The following is a 20,756-nucleotide window of genomic DNA, read 5'->3' on the forward strand; positions in this document are numbered from 1 at the left end:
ACCTAATGGCTTTCATGATCGCCAGTACGTCCTTTAGTTAAATCTGGATGGTGTAAAGTTGTAATTTAAAGGTTGGTAGTACAGTGGGCAAAACAAAAGGTAAGTTGAATAAGCCACCCTTGTCCTTGGTGCTGATTGGCTGTCATTTCAATCCAACTTTCTTTTCATTGTTGCTGATTGGCTGTCAATCCAATCCAACTTACTTGTCCTTGGTGCTGATTGGCTATCGTCTCAATCCAACATTCTTGTCCTTGGTGATGATTGGCTATCATTTCAATTTGACTTTACTGTCCTTGGTGCTGATTGGGGGGATGCAGCAAATAAAAGTCCACATCCACATATACCTACATGAATGCATGGATCAGTGCAGGTTGCAGGTAGACATCAGAAATACCTGCACAGCTCCAATTTTACCTACACCAGTATTTTGAGCCCTGGAATCCCAAGATGAATTTCCAGCGTACTTTGTTTTGTTCCTCAGGAAGTGCAGAAGTGGATGTTAGAGAAGCGGACAGAGAGGAGGAGTGAGTATCTGAAACAGCTGGAGGAGCTACGCAGCACGGAACACCAGCCGTACAAACCTGCACAGGACTCGCCTAAACAGGTCAGTACAGAACACCAGCCATACAAACCTGCACAGGACTCACCTAAACAGGTCAGTACAGAACACCAGCCATACAAACCTGCACAGGACTCACCGAAACAAGTCAGTACAGAACACCAGCCGTACAAACCTGCACAGGACTCACCTAAACAGGTCAGTACAGAACACCAGCCATACAAACCTGCACAGGACTCACCTAAACAGGTCAGTACAGAACACCAGCCGTACAAACCTGCACAGGACTCACCTAAACAGGTCAGACTTCTCAGCAAAACTTGCTGTAATAATTACTTGTTAACCAACTGTCCAATGAGGCATCCAATGAAATTTCAGGGCAGCAAAGTTTAGAATATTCTGGATGAGGAAATATGTCTCATATTGGCATTAGCTGCCATTTTTTAGCATATTTAATACTTAACGCAAACAGTTAATCATTGTATTGTGTTATTACTTTCAAACGTCCTACATGTAACCAGTAGGATCAACCTAGTGAGGTATGTGGAAGACAGTACAGGAGCATTGTCCACTTGGCACAAACTTACACACAAGTCAGGATAGACTCCCCAAGCCACCAGCACATGTGTGTGATCTTTGAGTTGACTGGATGCTATCACGTTTACATGTAGGGTGTTTCTTTCCTATCTTCCCTAATTGCTTTTTCTCAATTACTTCCTGGTGCACCCACTACTGCATAAAAATTTCCCTCTACATCAGAAGAACTTGTTGGAGATTTTCTTATGTATCTTTGTGTATATCTACAGAAGACTGAAGGCTGAACTTTATTTTTCATTTCCTACAGATTTTTCAAATTGCATGTAAAATTTTTGCCATCATGCTATTTTGCACAAAACTGAAAAGAAAAGTATTTCAAGCCCTGGTCATTTCAAAAGCACTGTCTGACTATGGTAAGAATGGCACTTTAATTTCTAACACCACAGTAGAGTGCATACACCTACTGTAGCCAGATGTCATGGTGTCATGTTTAAATGTTTGTTCTCAATGCTGACATTTCCCCACTTCATCCAGGGTGCAACCTGGAAGCAAATCCACCAGGCAGAGAAGGAGATGGAAGACAGGAGAAAGTAGGACAGTTTTCTTTATTTCTGCATGATGTTTTTTTTAATTACCAGACATTGTCATCCTACATGCAGTATGTGTCATTTTGAAATCTTTTTACAGATGCAATAGTCTGAATTGAGTACAGATTTACAATCGCGTATTTTTTTAATTTTTACGTAATGTGTCATTCTCAAAACATAAGAAAACATTGGTATCTCTTAATGATTTGAGGACTCATAGTTGAGTTAACAGTACATGTACTGTCAAAATAACAGAAAGTGTTCACAGTTCAATGTCCCTTGTTCAACAGGATTACAAGATAAGGTATAGGAGAGTTTTTTCAGTCCGTTGGTATGGCAAAGTGTTGTGTTCAGTTTCTATTTGTTACGAGTACGCTCAAAGGAGTATTTCTGTTTTTAGGGCTCTGTTGAGAGAGAACATGTCTGAACGCGTGAAGCAGGCGTATGACCTGATGGGAGACATTGTGATTGACACCCCCGAGCTCCCTGCCTCCAGCCTACCTCCTCCCTCTGTCAAGAAAAAGAAACCTGCAAGACCCGGTAGTTCTACTAGAGGGCGCTCTCCACCACGCAAAGGGCTGCCGAAGTCTTCCACACCTATACCCAGGTCCCAGACTTGGAGGATGCAGGATACAGGTTTTGATGTTGATGAGTATGATGTTGATGATGCATACATAGAGGAACTACTACAGGACAGTGGAGAGGCGCAGAGAGACATGTTACAGACTTACAAAGTCAGGGATGTGTCCAAGATAGGCCAACAATCTGACACACAAGGTACTGTAAAGTTTGAATTTTTTTCTTTTGTTTTCTGAGTTCACAAGTTTTGCAGGGACCTGTCACTACAATCTCATATGTTCTATTGTGTACTAGTGATTTTAATGATGAAGTCACAACTATTTTTTCACAGTACTAGTGATGATAAGTGAATTGTTTGGACAAGCTATTTACAACGCATGAAAATAGTTCATCACAATAATTTTGGTCCATGAAGGAAAGGTTTTGTATCATATTGTGGCCATATCTTTTATACATCATAATGGTAGACCTTATGAAGTAATCTTTCACAAATGGCATGTTCTCCAGCTGGGCGCAGACCAAAACCCTTCACGACGCTGGTGCGGCAGCAGAGGCCAGAGGCAGCCAGAAAACAGGCCTCGGGCAAACCGAAGACCTACGCTGAGAGGCTAGCTGAAGCCAACGCCAGCAAGATCCCCAGGCCAGCCTTCAACAAGCTCAGGGACAAACAGAGGCTCTACGGTGGGTTTATGTTTTATTATGAAGAATTATGGCACAATTTTGGTCTGTTGTGAGCTGAAAAATTCCATCAAATGACAGAAAGATTGTCTTTCAGCATCAAAGGTAATAGTGTCACTGTGTGCTAGCTAACATGACAACTCACCATTAGTTACAATCTTAATTTGTAGTAAATTCTGAAAAACCTTGTAAGGCTGAAAATTGCACAATTTGTTTTTCAATAGTACAGAAAACTTATAATAGCAATGCTTGCACCATCGCTGTAGATACATTGTGCTTGTTTTAACAAGCAAATTTCATGTTCTTTGATTTTTTGTGAACTGAAGCATTTGTATGACGGTATTTTGCATGTTCCTCACTTGCACTGTGATTTTAGCATTAATTCCTTTAACAATACATTTTCTAGTGGTGTGTACAACAACTATTCACTTCAAGTTAACCCACACAGCACTAAGCATGTCATAAACATCACCATTGATACACCCCGCACACGTATAGGCACCACACGGCTGCCTGGCACGGCCAAGTCTAGGGAGAAGACCTCTCCCCGCGTGGTGAAGACCTACGCACAGCGGTTACAGGAGCTCCGCCGCACTCCTGGCTCTACCTACTCTAGAACTATACTCACAACTAAGGGTGATGGTGAGGTGTCTTTACTAACAGTAACATCTGATTGTACCATCTCTGTATCCATTTTAACATCTCACTGTTCCTGTTTTTCTTTCGGGTCTGCCTGTCCGTGTGTATCTTACTTCACTATGTGATTTTTCTGTAGTCCTTTTGTGATCTCACAGCTATGTATTATCATCTACACTCTGATAATGTGTGATCAAACTGCCCTTACTCAAGAACTGTGATAGAAGTTTGAACATGTATCCCCTCCTTTTAGTTTAGTCTATTGTTGGCTCCCTAATGCTATCCTCTAATTAAACTCTAACAAGAAACAATGTTCTGTTACAGCAGTTCAACCTGTATAAAACTGTACCATCATGATGTTTTTGTTGCATGAAAAAATGTCTTTCAGTTTTAGGGTGTGAGTGAAAAATATGAACAAAGCAATAGACTTATGATTATGACATTGTGATGTGCCTCACTGTATTTTCATCTCACTGTGTTTGCATTGATGTGTTTGCATTGATAAACATGTATTAGAAATACCTGATATACTAGTAACAGATTTACATGCTCTGGTAAGTGTCAACTGTCAACTCTTTGATACATATAAATTCATTTTTTGCATAGTTACAAAATTTAATGACTTTTAGCACAGGTATAATAAACAGGTATATTATAGTCAGTCAGTATGTTTCTAACTTAAAGTGTTAGCACTCCTCAGTTCCAAAAGTAAACTTGTTGCCTTATGATTTAGGGGCTTCAGGAGGACCAGCCAAGAACCGTATGCAGGAGGTGACCAAACGTGGTCTGCACAGCGAACCCAAACCTCGCAAGTACGCGTCCACGTACGCACAACGGTTACAGAGCCAACAGCCGGACACTGGGAGAAGGGGTGAGAAGCATATGTGTTGTGTTCTAGGCCATGTTGTTTTGATTATATGGAGTTTAGGGGTTCCTCTGGAAACCCCTAAACTGATGCAAGCTTGCAAAAAAAAAAGGTTGGTAGAAAAAAGTTGCCTTCATTTTGAATTAATTCTATGTGGTCATGAAGGATGAACAATTGACTAAACACACAGAGTATGGCACGGAGAATAATAGACTTTTCATTTCTATTTCTTCACATTGTCTTCCTTTTCTTTCAAATTGATTTTGTCATTCTACGACATTAGTGCTACAGGTATTGTTGGTGTTTATCATGTTGTTGTTGTTTATCAGGTGGCAGGGTGAGCCCACGTCAGCCCGTGGGGAAGAGATTCGAAGGTCCCCGACACAAACCCAAGACATACTCCCAGCAGCTGCAGGAGATTTCTGCTGCTGCGCCCAAGGGCAGGCCCAGACTGGCTTATAGTATGTCAGACATGTACACACTGTCAGTCTTTAATTTCTCTGTCTCTCGCTTTACAAAGAACGTTTGCACATTACATACTAGTAGTAATACTCCAAATTTTTTCTTCATTAGCTGGTACATCATCCAGAGGCTTGAAGTCCCCGTCCATGCGGACACAGACATTGCGCCATGCGCCGTACCCGGACGTGTACGAGTCGGTACTGGAGGACATCTCGGAGGCGAGCACGGCCAGCCTGCTCCGCAGCACGTCAGACGACGTCAGGAGAATCCTGCAGGAGGAGGACATCTTTGGGGTAGGAAAATTAAACTGGTCTCTCATGGATGTTGTTTTATTTGGAAGATACTGAAGGTCTCACACAGATGTTCCCTTGTTCAGAATTCAGCAGACACTAAGTCTCTTTTTTCTGTCTTTTCACAAGAAAATGACCCAAAAAGAAATCAGCTATGGCGGAAGCTAGATTTCAGTTTCATGCACTGACTAAAAAATCAGTTGAAAAGAAGTCGTGAAAGGGCTTCTTGAACACTTGTAAGAAATCTAACTCCATACTTCTCCTTTTTATAGGACGGAGGTGCAAGGCCTAAATACAGAGACTACCCAGACTATGATGCTGCCAGTCTGTACGATGTTGGAGATGACATATTGGGAGATGACTACATCACCAGTGTGGACCCTGACCAGCTGAGTCAAGCCTCACAGAGCACAGGCAGCATCCTCAGTAACATCAACTGGGACGAGGTGGAGCAACTCATCGCAACTGTGGAATGATGAAAAAAAACCCTGTTTGAAATTGGTACAACCCGTTGATCTCTTTATTATTTTCTGTGGATGGATTGGTTGATTTGAATTGGAAGGGGGAGCTTTCTTGATGATGCAAAGTAGCATATTTGAAGAAGAAGATGCTGAATTGTTGGGACTTAGAAGTCCCAAAAATGAGAAAGTTGGTATAGTGAGTTGCTTGTGATATCTGCCAATACTTCCCAAATGTATATCTAACACTAACAGATCATTGTTGAAGATTGTTTTGTCTCATCACGTGACAGTGCTTTTCAAATTAGTCTGTGGTGCTTTCTGTGACAAATACAAAGAGAATTTTTTGCCTTATCAGAATTGTTGCAATTGTCGAGGGTATGCAGGGAATATGTCTATTGCTTGGTCATGTCTTTGGCTTGATCACTGTCTTGTTGTAAACAATGAATTCAACTTTGTAGTATGTAATGTAAGACAGTCTGTACACGTTTTGCAAAAGTCCACCTGTAAATTGATGGATTACAAAAACGCTCATCAAGAGTTATTTGTAATGTATACATGTAGAGCTGCTTCCTGTTAATGTGTACATGTATTTTTAATGGCATTCCAAGATGTTATAGTTTAACAGTTTGGCACAAGTTGTACATTTTATGAAATTTGTGAAGAATGTTCCAGAATCTATGGTGCCATGATAAAGGTAATGTTGCTGCAAACTTAAGTACTTCCTTTTGTCTTGTTTATTGAATAGTAACTGTTGTAGCATCAGATATTGCACAATACATTACCAGACACCCATAGAAAAATAAAAATAACAAAAAACATAACCTTATTGGCCAAGGTAATATTCTAAGTCTGTTCATGAGGCTACGCTACACCCTACATATTACCGTCACGAAAACCCATGGCCAAAACACTTAAAAGTACTGCAATAATAGGAGCAAGTTAGCCAACATTTAAAAATAACCATTTCTTTCGCTATCCTACCCTTTCAGGCAGCAAGAAATCTGGCTTAGAGAATATTTCTGACACATATTTCCTTGGTCAAAAGTCAGCTGGTATGTTGTATGTTGTACATTCAAGGAATTTCTTAAAAGTCAATACAACCAAGCAGAGTTCCCACTGTATCACCTTTATTTGTAAATAATAGAGCAGAAGATCTAATGTTCAATTATTTGGAAAAATACAAACAACTGTCAAAAGGAAACAACACAACAGAGTCCAGTATACAGTACATGATGCTGAGTAGGTTAAACTACAGTACCGTGTTTTAAAACATTAGGTTTATATACACCTTAATCATAAAAAGCGAATAACAACTACCTAGACGGGCGTATTATCATTCTTTATCTAGATAAAAATATGTGATCTGATATGTGATCTGATATGTGGATCCATGTCATTGTCCGGCTATTCCCATGTGCTTTTATGGATAAAGAAACACCATGACAGGAATATTTCATCTGTTGAATATACATATACTCCAGGCTTACATGCATAAGCTAATGGTATGTGATTAAACAAATTGCTGCCAGCAAGGTGTAGATTTTTTTAAATAAATGACACGAATAGCTAATGTTTGCACTCTTCACATGACATTTAGTACAACTGCATTGCTATTTTCCACTGCGTAGACGACCTATTCATTAACTAGTTCAATGAGGAACACTTAGTCTAGTTTTAAACTTAAAGAAACGCGTTTCCTTCTCCGGTCCATTGTTCGTCCGTACGTCCGTTGTTCTTTTTCTAAACAGCACATCCATTTCGTCTTACACAGGGTCTATTGGGGAAGCAAAGATAAATTAGTTTGTGATTCTGCTTTATTTGGTTTACCGAAGGCTAATGGACACTCCTCTGGGCAATGGATACTGTCTTACCACCGTAGTATCTGTTTACATTGTTTATTGAGATCTCCATTAGTATGGTAAACTCCATACTATTCTTCCTGGAGTCCAAAGGCCTGTAGGTACAAATTAAAACTCCTACAGGCACAAAACTCCCACCGGGTGGCCAGTTTAGCTGGGCGGGTGGAAACTACTACAGTCCCGAAGAGAACTCGCCCTAATCACGATAGATTGAACACCATGCTAACGGTCTGGAGTGGTACTCACTTGTTTGACAGATGTATCTTATACGCCTGGTGCACTGCCAGCACACCCACTGGAAAGACTTTCCCCGGTTCAAGTACACACAGTCGTTGTGCGCCCTGTTATAGCCATGCCCATTGAAGAACGCCTGGTAAGTTCCCAGTGCTTCCCCGTCGCTCCAGACAAAGCTTCCCTCCGTTTGGCGGTCATCAAGACCAATCCAGTAATTCCTATTATAATAAAAAAAACGGTTAGCTGGTCAGTACAAGCGCATCCCATGAACATTTAATATAATAATTGAAAATCCAATTTTGCCGCCCTGAAATTGCATTGGATCTGTATCTGTGTAGCCGGTATAACCGCCCTTCGGCGTAACACACCAGCTTTGCAGGCGCGCGTCGCGGCGGCGGCAGCTTTACATATCTAACTGCAGGAGTCATTTAATGCTTTCTACTGATAATGCCCCAACTTGGTGGCAGCGAGTTCCTACGACAGTTCTAGGAAAATATGAGTTTATGAACACCTCAATTCTTGATTGATATTAACTCTGGTATTTGAAGGCATGACTACTTCTTGTTCTTTTCTGACCTTCAAATATACAACAATACATAATACATTCTCATTGTCAACTGAGAGATTAGAGCGTGTCGCGTAGCGGCAGAGTGCTTGACTCGGAAAAAAGAGGTCCCGGGTTCGAGTTCTGACATGCCACCGATCTTGTGCCCTTGGGAAAGGCACTTTACACGACTTTCCTCACTTCGCTCAGGTGAAAATGAGTTACGTTTGGTATTGTCCCCTGTGTTGGTGGCAGCATTAACATATTAGTTGAAAAAACTGGAGTGTGCCGTCACCACGTCTTGTGATTACATGTTGGAATATAAAAAAAAACAGAGAGATTGATATTCATTTACTAAACATTAGAGTTACACCACTTACGTATTCTTTACGATGCTCTTCAGGAAGTTATGGGTGGCCAGGTCCTTCACACAGGCCAGTTTGCCGTTATGGTTACCGTCGCAGTTGGTCGCAGCTTGGTCAACATTCGCAGCGGTCGTCGAGATATGGTAGCACTTCCCGTTGCCAGCAAACATTTGGTACCCACTTGGGCAACCTGATAATAAAATGAAAATAATAATAATAAAGAAATTAAAAATTAAAAAAAATTATAAATAGAAAAATAAAAATAAGATTTAAAAATATAACACTGCATTACCGAGCAAAGTCGCAAGGGGAATCTACATTCAACCATTTTGTATTGTTTTATTTATTCGTACATACGTACATAAATAAATGACAAAACCTAAGATAAAAGGAAAACACATAAGAATAGTGTGCTGGGGGAAGGCAGAGACCAATTTTATCTATCCGAAGTCTTCCCCACGACTACCAAAACCGACTTGAGGAAGGAAGATATTTTTAAGAACCAGGTCCATAGCGGCCAGAGAAGTAAAGATAATCCTTGGCTGAAAAATACCACATTAATCTGCTGAAAGGTTATGCACAAGAAGTATCATGTCTTTTTAAGTAAGATAGGAATAAAGGATGTCACAGCACGGGGTTGAACAGGACATGATTGCAAAGAATGTCACTCACTGAGTTCGCAGTTTGTTCCCGTGTATCCAGAGAAATTGTGTGTACAGTCACAGATGTAGCTATCGTCACCCGTCACCCTACAGGTCCCGCCGTTCTCACACGGCGCAGAGTCGCAGGGGGTGACCGGGGCTGGAACGTTTCACGTCAACAAGTCAGTGTCTATGTTCTTATTTATGTTTACATGCGTAGGTAAACATCAGTAAAAACATTGACACTGAAGTTGTTCTTATTCATGTTTACCTTCGCAGAAGAAAAGCATTCTGTTTTATTTTTTTTGCTCTGTTTCTTCTTCTCCGAACATAAGGTCAATGACCTGGTCCATGCGGATGTCACCATGGTAACTGGTGCTGTAGCAGACACCCTGTGGTGTTCGGTAATATTATGCATGTAGCAAGTGGCCCGACTGAGTTGGAGGGGCTGGTCACAATATACATGAATATGTTTGAGTACAAATAAACAGATTGGAACGTAGTTTGTTAGACTAGAGTTTAAGAAGGTAAACATTTTGCATTTTCTTTGCAAATGTTACCTTTCTAGTTAATTATCTATTGGCATATCGAAAGTCAACGGTTATAGAGACAGTTACCCAGAACACTAGACTAAGTAAGAAACGCCACCAATCTTTGGTAACTTGCAGCTTGTACTTTACTGGAGATAATCTTTACGTGAGGGAAGAAACTATTCAGCATTATAAGCTGCAAATGTCGGCTATCTTGTACTGAGAAATGATTTCTACTCACGAGCTGGAGTCGTTGGCTCGATCAGAGCTACAAGGAAAAAAATAAGAATGTTAGTGAATTTGCCATTTTCTTTTATGTGAATCTTAGAATATAATTTTTTGTGTTCGGAGTTTTAAGTTGTGTTTTAAGTTACTGAAGTTAATGGATATCAGTGACTGCAAATTGATTGGTCAATGTACTACATGCAAGTTGATTTTTAATAAAACTGATAGGTATAAGTGAAGTTCATCGTCACATCTCTGTTGTACAGATGACTTACGCAGTTCGCAGATGAAGTAGTTTTCTTCGTTACAGTCCACGGGGACCCATCCGCCGCTGTCGATCCCCACACAGTCCTTCAGGGCGGTGTTCCACGTGCCGGGCTTCCACGGCTCGAACGGGGGGCTGGCCCGGGTGCCATCGCCATGCCTGGACGTAGCAGAACATACGCTCGGGTGTTTGTTATCTTCGCAAAGAAGGTTATGTTTTCCATATAGCGTCTGTGTGTGTGTGTGTATGTATGTATGTGTGTGTGTGTGTGTGTTTGTGTGTTTTTCTGGTTTAGCATGATAATTCAAGAAGATTCCATGGATTGTCATGAAACGTGGTAAGTAGGTAGGTCTTAGTAAGACCTATTTCTTTCTCAACACTTTTGAAATAGAATACTCCACACTAAAAGTACTTTACCTCCACACTCCCTCCTCCTGAATGTCGTCCAGCCCTATGATGTCGCACCTCCCGATCGGGACCAGACGGGACAGGAAGTCGTGAGTTGCCGGGTTCTTGTCTATGGCGAGTCGGCCGTACATCCCCTCGGACTCACACGTGGCTTCAGCCGCCTCGCGGGTCCCGGGCGACTCCGACAGCTTGAAGCAGCTGGACCCGAGCTGATGCCAGCCGTCTTCACAGTCTGTGATGTATACAACATTTTGTCAACGTTTTGTTTCTATCAGCTGCATAATTCGACTTTTGTTCACATTGATTGGTACGGAAAAAGTGTGTGTTTCTTCCGTCCTTTCTTTTTCTTTTTCTTTGTCTTTTCTTCCTTCCATTCCTTTCCTTTCTTTGCCTTTCAAATTTTTGACCCTCTGATTTCTCTTTCTTTTTCTTTTCTTCCCTTCCTTTCATTCCTTTCCTTTCTTTCTTTAACTTCTCTTCCGTTCCTTTCATTCGTTTCCTTTCATGCCTTTCCTTTCTATTCTTGTCTTTTCTTCCTTTCGTTCATTTCTTTCCTTTTTTTTATTCCAACATGTAATCACCAGACGTGGTGACGGCACACTCAAGTTTCAACTTATATTAATGCCGGCACCAACACAGGGGACAAATACATGACAGGACAATACTCATTTTCACCTGAGCGAAGTGAGGAAAGTCGTGTAAAGTGCCTTTCCCAAGGGCACAAGATTTCTTTCCTTCTTAATCAACTATAGAATCCCTTCTTTTTTTCTCTATTTACCTATAGAATCGCTTCATTCTTTCTGTCTACCTCTATTAAAGTCAGGCAAAAACGTAGATTTTGGTTCCTTACTTCCGTACGCCGGGGTAGTGGTGGGCACGTCCGGTAACTCGCACACCCGTCCGGTGAATCCCGCGGCACAGGTACAGGCGAACCCGCTGTTAATCAACGGCTGGCAGGCTCCGCCGTTCAGGCACGGGTTGACGGCGCACCGGGAGTAGTCGGTGGGACCTACGTTCAAACACATCATACTGTTCATAAGCCTGATGAATATGACAAATGTCTAGATTTTACTTTTTTTGTTTCCTTCTTTCTTCGCGGCGTAGCCTCTACCACGCGGGATGTAGTAAATACTCCTGGCGTGTTACCTGTCTACTCTTTTCAGCCGCTTCCGAAGCCTGATAGAGGCTATTTATTTCGGGAAAACTGACTGAATTTCTATCATTCAGCAATATTAAGCAGCTATCCCGATGACCAGTTTGACCCAGTGTTTACGCCACACAGAGAAGCCACGTGACAAGTCTCACTGGGTCAGTTTATTGAAGACGACCAGAGTGACTGTCCGGAAGTTCTACAAAGGTGAGAACAATTCTCTTGTGTTGGGACAAAAGTTTTAATCAAACACAGATGAACTTTTATGATAATGGTAAGGGAAGTTTACTCACAGTGGCCGTACACCCTGACGTCCGTTAGGTACTGCAGCAGGGGCACTCCTCCCACCACGGTGTAGTCGGCGGCCGGGGAGGCTTTACTCACCACGTGCAGGCAGCTGGGCGTGACCCAGTCAGTGAAGTACACGTGCGTTTCGTCTACGTCTGAGGAAAGGCAAGAGAAACGTCCAAAAATACAGCATTTATTCATCAGCCCAGTCTATGAAAACATGATGCACAACAATGGCCAAAAACATGTATGCAAAATAGAGCTTTGAATTAATAGTGACGTCCCTATATGTGTATTGACTATGCGTACCGCATGGATACTTTATGGGACCTACCTAGACCGTACATGTTGGCGCTGCCGCCTTGGATGGTCAGGAATGACTCCCTGTTGCTGCCGTCCATGTCAGCCCTCTCAATGACACCACGCGATCCATCGCCCCAGTACACTTTACCCTCTGTGGGGAAAAGCATTTTGAAAGCTGTTAGCAAAATATTTCAAGGAAATGCGATATTTAGATGTACGAAGTCGTCGGTATCCAAAGTTTACGGTCAAGAAAAAGCTAGGTCAGTTTTCTGAAGGCTACACCACCTAAGCAACTGCAAGTGAACTGCAGCGCGCCAGACGTTTTCGATAGACATTTATTCCAAGTGGTAGAATTACTAATACAGTATAACTGGTATTCAATACTCTGAGAAAGTGGAAGAGTCAGTGAACGATCTTATATCACAAAGATTGCTTCGGCAGCTAACTTAGACAGCTAATTTCATCTCAGCGGGAGCTCTACCCTGTCACTGTCCATGGTGCTGAAAATCCTTTGAATGCGAATGCAAAGAAATGGCAAACTACATAATCCTAACACATAACGAGAAGAGTGGCATGTTTACCTGCGGAGTCCACAGCTATGGCGTATGGCTTGACGAGGTTGGTGCTCGCGATGACAGCCAGGCCGCTCCCGTCACGGTTCGCACGCACGACCCTCGGGCTGGACCCGCAGTCCGTCCAGAAGATGAATCTGTCAGACACCGAAGAAAAGTTTTGTTTGTGTTTGTTTCCAATACTAGTGTCAGAAGTCGAAACGGCATTGACACTGTGGTGATGCTATTGCAATACATTAGGTCTGTCAACTTCAAACCAACCGGATTCTCTCCCTCTGTGTGTGTGTGTGTGTGTGTGTGAGTGTGTGTGTGTGTGTGTGTGTGTGTGTGTGTGTGTGTGTGTGTGTGTGTGTGTGTGTGTGTGTGTGTGTGTGTGTGTGTGTGTGTGTGTGTGTGTGTGTGTGCGCGCGCGCGCGCGAGGGCGCGTGTCTGTCTGTCTGTTTGTTTGTCTTTGTCAGTGACTGTTCCATTGCCATTAGTTCAAATGTGTGTAACCGACTGTAAACTTTCCACCTAACACAAACTCTCGCTGATCGGGTTCTAGATAGCAAATGTCTCACAGGATCGCCAGGGGCGTGCTTTCAAGCAGGCTAGGCCGACCGATTGTCTGTGCAAAGAACCGGTTTTCTGACTACTTTTCAAGGTTGCCGTATTGTGACATGATGTCACTTTTGTGGGCGGAGTTACGTTTCTGGAGTCTGATTTATCTCTTAGCTACAGATTTATCTCTTTGCCTGGAGCGGTATGATATCATCTTAAAGAAAGGGGCGTGGCCTAAACGTATGCGCGCTGTGATTGGATAAGCGCCACACAATAGGCTTTGTGACGTATCGGGAATACCAAGAAAAAGTGACCATTGGGAGTTTCCCCCTCTCCTCCCAACAAGTGTCAGACATCTATTTTTAATTGTCCTCGATTATTTTGGAGTTTCCCTGCGCATGCGTTGCTTTGTACTACCAATACAAGGAGGTTTAAACCTCCTTGGTACTACAAAAGCTTACTAGTAAAGGTACTACAAAAGTTGATTAATTTCATAATTTCGTCGGGTTGGTAGAACCTGTTGTGTATCAGAAAATCCCAATATCTTAAGCTCGGTTGAATGTTTGTCATGCACCAATGACTTGACCATCGGCAGTTGTGCCATATTTCAACTACCTGTCGCTATAATCATGAAGTGGGCGGTTCAGAAACACGACACGAACCCTCTTGAGTAACAAAATGGAGGCCCGCGGTGCCTGACACCACGCATGGGTAGTCTGACCGGTTCTAAAACCACAAAATGGCGGGCCTTTGTAGTGAGGGCAATTATGAAAGACTTACAAAATCAAGACTAAGGCCCATATTAATATTCCATGTCGCAGGAACGCCCGTGCACATTACCTTTATGTATATTATGTACTTCTTTTTCCTCATTGGTGTGTCCCTTATGTCAGAGAATATGAGTTTTTTTTACTATTAACATATGAAATGCTTTGACTCGTCGACGCAGTTTTACTATATGTTGATTAATCGTCATGTAATGTAATACTTTTAACTGATAAACTGTTGTTGATTGACAGAATTGTCTTTAATTGGCAAAATGTTAAATCAACACAATTCAGTCGAGTTCAAGACTGCCAGGTTGATTGAATAAAGTTTGAGTTGATTTGTTTGATTTGCCCTACCCGCGTAGTGAGTCGGTGGCGATGGCGCAGGGGCGGGACTGGAAGGTCCCCGGCACGACCGTGGTCCGACTCCCGCCGTCCAGGTCTGACGACTCGATCTTATTCCCGCTGGCGTCGGTCACGAAGAGCTGACTGCTGCCGTGGTCGATGGCGATGCCGTAGGGCTCTGGTCGTCATGTTTGGGGGATAAATATATAATGACACCACACATTATATTTTCGAGGGAGATTTTCCCACCTATGAAGCAAATTATACTTTTGGTTATACTTAACACATTACTTGCGCTATTCAATGGACCCTCGCCTCAGATTTCTTTCTTTCTTTTTTTCTTTCCCTCTTGCTTTTCAGTCAGATGAACTGAAAATGCTCTTCAAACTTTTCTCTTTCTTATTTTTATCATTCATTCATTCATTCATCATCTTTTCGTATCTTCATTCTTTCATCCACGGCCACACCATCCTTCTTTCCTACCTTTTGGTACGGTCAAATTAAAAATTAGTCATTTCGAACTTTCCTATCAATAATTCATTCATTCATTCAATCATTCATCTTTTTCGTTTATTCTCTTTTTCTTTCCTTCATCCAATACTCTTGCTCTCTGTCCCCACCTTGTAGTCCCGTGTCGTGTATGAGGTCGATGGTTCCTGACCCGTTCCTGTGTTCCCTCTCCACGCTGCCGGATGCCGGGTTGTCGAAGATGTTGGTCCAGTAGACTTCATTCTCGTCCGGGTCGAAGTCGTTTGCCCAGGGCTGGACCATAAAATAAGCAATGCCATTGTCATGCGTTTCGCATTGGACTTAACCTGTATCTTTTGTCTTATTACCTCGATATCTGACAATGATTGTAATATTTTCAATGACAATGAACTTTATTGCACATTAACACTATACGTGGGCCAAATACATATAGGAATTTATGTTCTAATTGTAGGGAACTAATAAAAAAGATTTGCGCATGTCTGTGTATGACACTATGAAGTACCAGCCGAACCTCAACCGAGACGGGGGCCGATATCGCCTACCAGGCATATACGATTGCTTCCATGCTAATGAAGTACCTTATGGGTCCTGTCGTAGACAATGGTGTGGTAGTTGAACGTCTCTCCGGTGAAGTTGACGTGCAGGACGTGGCGTGTCCCTCCCCAGGAGTGGTGCGGGTCCGTCAGGAACACCGTCCTGATCCCGGCACAGTCTGCCGAGCCGGCGGACCGGTCTATGGGCGGGATGGGGGCCTCCGACACGCCGAACCGGGGAGTCGCCGGAGACATGATGTCGATGTTGTTCCCCGCCTGCCGCTTCACCAGGACTTTCGCCTCTGTTTATGGGTGAATAAGAATGAATCGTGAATTTTCCATCACAAGACAGCTGCAGAAAGTTGTTGTGTTGCGAACTAGGGGTCTTGCCAGTCAGTCGACGGAGGCTAGGTCTATTGTTACGACAAGGAAGCAATTATTATTCGCATGACTGGCATCAAGGTAGCACAACAGAGGTTTCACTAAGCCTCTTCTCCATTGAAACATCACGGTTTCAATGTTGTTTACAACCTGTTGAAAAAACAGATGATAGGAAAACAAAACAACAACAAAGAAAAAAATCAAGGCGATCTAAAAAGGGTATCGTAAAAGACTCACCGATGCAAAATGGCGACAAAAGGTAAAACGTCAAGAAGGCCAGGAGTTGTAGCGCGGCCATATCTACAGGAAACCGGGTCAAACGTGACATGTCAATAAAGATGTACAAAAATCATGAACAAAGAAGGAATAGTATTTCATGTGACACTAGGACGTACTCGTCATATCACAGACGTTGTTAAAAACAGCGTCCTTATCAAGACATTTTGAGATAACAACACTTAGACTCAATAAATCTCTGTCGGCGGTAGCGACGGTTTGATCGTTTTTAAAAATCATATCTATCCATGCTATAAGTTCTAAAGACCACAATCTTGCTCATATTTGGTCTACTTTGAACATCACTAGTGACAAAGAAACAATATCGAATTGTCACCTGTGTAATTATGACAAAACAGGGACAAACTCGCTCCCAATGGCGCATGAGGATATAAAAGAACAACTGTCGCAATCATGTTCAACTTACCGATAGTCGAGCAGCTTGTCTGAAAGTCGAATTCTTCGCCTGACTTTTAACTCTGATTGTCAGCAAAACTGTTACAAATTACAGGAAATTTTCAGACGCCCGCTCCTATGTCATGGCACCTTACGTCCGTCCGAGGCACACAAGGAAACGGGGCGAGGAAAAATACTAGTAGATCGTCTTGTCAACCTACAATTATCTCTGTTCATGTGACGTCGAAGGTCAGAAGATCGACACGAAGTATGATAACTCCGCCCACTTTTATGCAAATTTCGATGACCTGACGAGTTGAAGGAGGCGTACATTACTTCCGATGTTCTTAACAGCCTTCGGGCAAGATATGTTACTATCATAACTAGTCTAAAATCTAAGGATATACTTGCTACTCAGCTAACCACGAGTCATAGGGCCGAAAGGCAGATTGTGAAGATCTCGATTTTGTGAAGTTGGAATCCTGTGAAGTCAAGAAATATCGTGTTAGAAAGTGTTCGTCTTGGTTAACAAGTTGTACGATCATGTCAGTCAAACCTTGGTCAAACTGGTTTTGGTTAGTTAGCATAATTAGTAGAAATGATTGTTACCTCAGGCGACACTTTCCCTTTTACCCACAATAGAACAATAGAAGGGGAACAGCCAAAATCTCTCCCCCAAACACGTACACTTTTACCTGCTATTTCCGAAGATTTGACAACACTACCGATTTGGACTTTAAAAATCCCTACGTTTTCGATCGAAGGGTATTTTACTGTTTACCGTATTCACAGATTTTTTGACGATGAAATTCACTGAAGATCATTACAAATTTTAGATTAGTGACCAATCTTTTGAATAGCTATTTTCCAAGAGAATGAAACATAATATGCGATCACGTAAATTCATTTAACTGATGATATACATGTGTACATGTATGTCCGGGCGGATGCGACTTTTTACACAAACTAAAATGGACGGCGTATTTGTCTGTCTAGACATTATCAATTGCTTGTCTCTAACACGGCATCTGTAAAGGTCATTGCACATTGTCAGAGCTGTTGTGTCCTAGCCTAGCACAACTAGTGCGCAGTACCCGTTCTGACCGCCAGTATGACTGTCACATTACTAGTACATAACCCTCTTGGCAATGGCAATTATTTTCTCTTTGGGGTGGGGTAAAAACATGTAGAGGTGGTTAGACCATGTTGATTTCATTATATACTAGTAGATGACATCCTCTGGTTTGCGAGCTTGGGAATATAAAAATTAAACTGGTGTTGCCTTACAACAAGAAAGCCGCTCTTGTACTGAGGAACTTTGTGATGGCCTGACTATATATAGGGAATGTAATGACACCACAAGAGAATGTAGGAGTCATCTGTTTTCGGCATGTCTGTGTGTTTATATGTCTGTAGGGCATCCCGGCAAAAATTAGGTCAAAGTGTCGCACAGAAGGTATTGACCCCGATCTTCAAGCAGATGCATGGTGTCGACTTGTTTTTTTGTGTGTAAATATAATTATTGTCTGTCTTTTCATTTTGATTACCGTAGTGTACAGCCGATGTAATCGTCCTTCGCCGTAACACACCAGCCTCGCTGGCACGCGGCGCGGCGGCAGTTGGTTATATTTCTAGTATACTGAACGACATGTCACACACAACCTTTGCACATCTAGCTGCAGGTGTTGTTAGACATAGTATACAAATTGTAATATATTGCACTGTATAATACATTGTATTTTATTACATATACGTATAGATATTGTATACGTACATTGTGACAAGTTCCACTTTTCGAAAGTTTGATATAGGCATGATGAAATTTTGAACACCTCAACCCTTGGCTGATGACTCTGGTTGTATATGACCGCAAACACAGTGACACCTCTTCTTGGAGAGTACGTTGCATCCGGCGGCCTATCGTGTCTTCAGTAAGGCCAGGCCATGTTGAAATAAGCCGTGACAGCCATAGTGCTAACTGTCCGCTATCATGCCAGTTAGAAGGAACTCTGACACACTGCCATACGCTACTAAGTATCCCCATAAATCTATGATTCGAACCAGAAGTAAAAGAAGCCCAAAGTTCTCGTATTTGTCTCTTCAATTTCTACCCCTTTCACATTCTGTATCAACTTTCAAATGTCACCAGAGTTTCAGTCAGCATCTTTGTGAGAATTAGTCGCTGTCGGAAAGAATTGTGAGTGACACAGACGTGGGATCAAGGTCTACGATTTTATATATACATATATATTGCCGAAACAGTGCCTGAAATAGATCCGACTAGTTCGAAAAAGTAGGTCATGATGTCCACTTTTGACTATTGTGAACAACTGGGAGAGCAAAATGAAATGCATTTTCGATTGAATATAAACATGTGCCATGCACCATGATAATGGTAACAATTATGGCTGTTATAAAAAAATATAAATCAAGTACGAAGCGAAACATATTTACTTGAAAAAAACAACAACGTGGCGACGTGCACGTGTGTCTGACTTCTATTTGGTCGCTGTGTCATGCGTGTTGACCTAAATAGCTAACATTGTGGCCAATGCTATAAGAAAGCTGAACAAGCGGCGTCGTGGTGTCAGTAGCTTCACTGGCGGGCGGCAGCAGGCTTTGAGCTCCGGGCCACACATAGCAACAGAGCGCGCTTTATCAAAAAGTAAGCCATCGTCATCATTTTCATTTTAGAATTTCGCACATAACTCTTCTTTTCTTAATCAAGCACCGGTCCATTGTAAAGTGAGAAACATTTTTCAAAAATATTCACTAGTTTGATTTTTTGTAAATATTGTTTGTTTTTAATTCTGTACATGTGTTAATCCTGTTTAAGCCTTTTATGTTCATTTGAATTTAGAATTTAGTACATAATTGTTTTTTCTAGAATTTAGCAATTGCGCATCGGAATGTGAGAAGTATTTTTCAGCATGTAGATTCCTGTAGTTGTTTGTATCCTGTTTAAACTATGCATGTAATGGTAGGGAGACTTAACGAGGCATTGAGTGATAAACTATCACTTTAATTGCTATGTACATAAACATCGAGATCCGTCCTGCAATGCTCCTCGGGATCCTAGAAAGTGCGAAATGGAACGAAATTAAACGAATTGGAACGGAATGGGATGCATGCATGCATGGGAAAACCGGCTCTGATGGTGATCGCCATGAATGATTGATCAGGAAGCATCAAGATCATTTCGTAAAACAGAAATATGTTTTGTAATGATGTTCTTACTTTCTTTTTTTTATTATTTTCTCATCTTTTAGGCCGAAGCAATATGTCATACACACCGCGTAAGAAGACGGCCGGCTCTATGAAGGGTTCGCAGCCTAACAACCCTTATGGTCAGCAACAGGGGTATGACCAGTACGGGAAGGGTGGTCAGCAGCAGTACGGCCAGGACCAGTACGGCCAGCAGGACCAGTACGGGAAGGGTGGTCAGTACGGCTCAGACCAGTACGGCCAGCAGCAGCAGGGTCAGTACGGGAAGGACCAGAACTACGGCATGGACCCGAAGATTGGTCAGCAGCAGTACTACGGCCTGGGGCAGCAGTTTATCGGACCGTATGGACAGACGGTGGGATACAGGTGAGGCATTATCATATTTCAAACCATTTGAATCAACATAGCAGAAATACGCATCTACATTATACATGTATTGTACTGCTTGTAGTGTGCGTAGTCCAGTGGTTAATGATCCTGCCTCTGGACCAAGAGGTTGGGAGTTCGAATCCCACCTGATATGTACGTTGTTAAGGGTCGCAGTCATTTTAGAATGGGACGTTAAGCTGTGGTCAACTGTTAATTGTGCTTGTCGAAAAGAGCTAGGGGAATTTCCCTGGTACAATGAACCTGTAAATACTGTACATAGCAACTGTCTTCTCTGTCACAACGAAGAGACGAAGAAAGACAATAGAGAGTAGAAAATTTAAATGGCGAAAGAATCGAGGTCTCAAATACTGATAGGCGTGTATCAGGGCGTGGT

The 20,756-nt window shown here is 42.2% G+C and overlaps 3 protein-coding genes across 3 annotated transcripts in view; 2 read left to right on the forward strand and 1 right to left on the reverse strand.

Annotated features, from left to right (window-relative positions):
• LOC109482066 (protein JBTS17-like) overlaps positions 1-7,287 on the forward strand; it is a 29,741-nt gene extending 22,454 nt beyond the window's left edge. Inside the window, exons 38-45 of the mRNA XM_019784727.1 lie at positions 1,631-1,686; positions 2,084-2,460; positions 2,770-2,943; positions 3,439-3,582; positions 4,310-4,447; positions 4,771-4,902; positions 5,015-5,196; positions 5,466-7,287. Coding sequence (XP_019640286.1) covers positions 1,631-1,686; positions 2,084-2,460; positions 2,770-2,943; positions 3,439-3,582; positions 4,310-4,447; positions 4,771-4,902; positions 5,015-5,196; positions 5,466-5,669 — 1,407 coding nt within the window. The 3' untranslated portion in view covers positions 5,670-7,287. The remainder of the gene's footprint in view (positions 1-1,630; positions 1,687-2,083; positions 2,461-2,769; positions 2,944-3,438; positions 3,583-4,309; positions 4,448-4,770; positions 4,903-5,014; positions 5,197-5,465) is intronic.
• Positions 7,288-7,395: 108 nt separating this feature from the next.
• LOC109482071 (pro-epidermal growth factor-like) lies at positions 7,396-16,949 on the reverse strand. The gene is made up of 16 exons (XM_019784732.1): positions 16,800-16,949; positions 16,334-16,396; positions 15,761-16,017; positions 15,311-15,452; positions 14,703-14,868; positions 13,048-13,175; positions 12,498-12,617; positions 12,169-12,318; positions 11,576-11,734; positions 10,735-10,957; positions 10,328-10,476; positions 10,069-10,095; positions 9,329-9,457; positions 8,672-8,846; positions 7,760-7,965; positions 7,396-7,428 (listed from the first exon to the last, which is right to left on the reverse strand). The coding sequence occupies exons 2-16, from the start codon at positions 16,392-16,394 to the stop codon at positions 7,418-7,420; spliced, it is 2,103 nt and encodes a 700-aa protein (XP_019640291.1). The 5' UTR covers positions 16,395-16,396; positions 16,800-16,949; the 3' UTR covers positions 7,396-7,417.
• A 3,099-nt stretch (positions 16,950-20,048) lies between these two features.
• LOC109481958 (RNA-binding protein FUS-like) lies at positions 20,049-20,363 on the forward strand. Its single transcript, XM_019784573.1, has one exon. It carries the CDS (start codon positions 20,049-20,051, stop codon positions 20,361-20,363), a length of 315 nt encoding a protein of 104 aa, XP_019640132.1.
• Positions 20,364-20,756: the final 393 nt, after the last annotated feature.

This window comes from Branchiostoma belcheri, unplaced genomic scaffold (genome assembly GCF_001625305.1).
Source record: "Branchiostoma belcheri isolate BF01 breed outbred unplaced genomic scaffold, Haploidv18h27 scaffold59, whole genome shotgun sequence".
NCBI classification, from domain to species: Eukaryota; Metazoa; Chordata; class Leptocardii; order Amphioxiformes; family Branchiostomatidae; genus Branchiostoma; species Branchiostoma belcheri.

Excerpts from the sequence above, each read along its gene's own strand:
- LOC109481958 (XM_019784573.1), top strand. The coding sequence starts at position 20,049 with ATGTCATACACACCGCGTAAGAAGACGGCCGGCTCTATGAAGGGTTCG.
- LOC109482071 (XM_019784732.1), bottom strand. The coding sequence starts at position 16,394 with ATGGCCGCGCTACAACTCCTGGCCTTCTTGACGTTTTACCTTTTGTCG. Across the intron at positions 15,453-15,760 it reads TCTACGACAGGACCCATAAG|CCCTGGGCAAACGACTTCGA; the intron begins GTACTTCATTAG and ends TTTATGGTCCAG. Across the intron at positions 10,477-10,734 it reads CAGGAGGAGGGAGTGTGGAG|GCATGGCGATGGCACCCGGG; the intron begins GTAAAGTACTTT and ends TGCTACGTCCAG.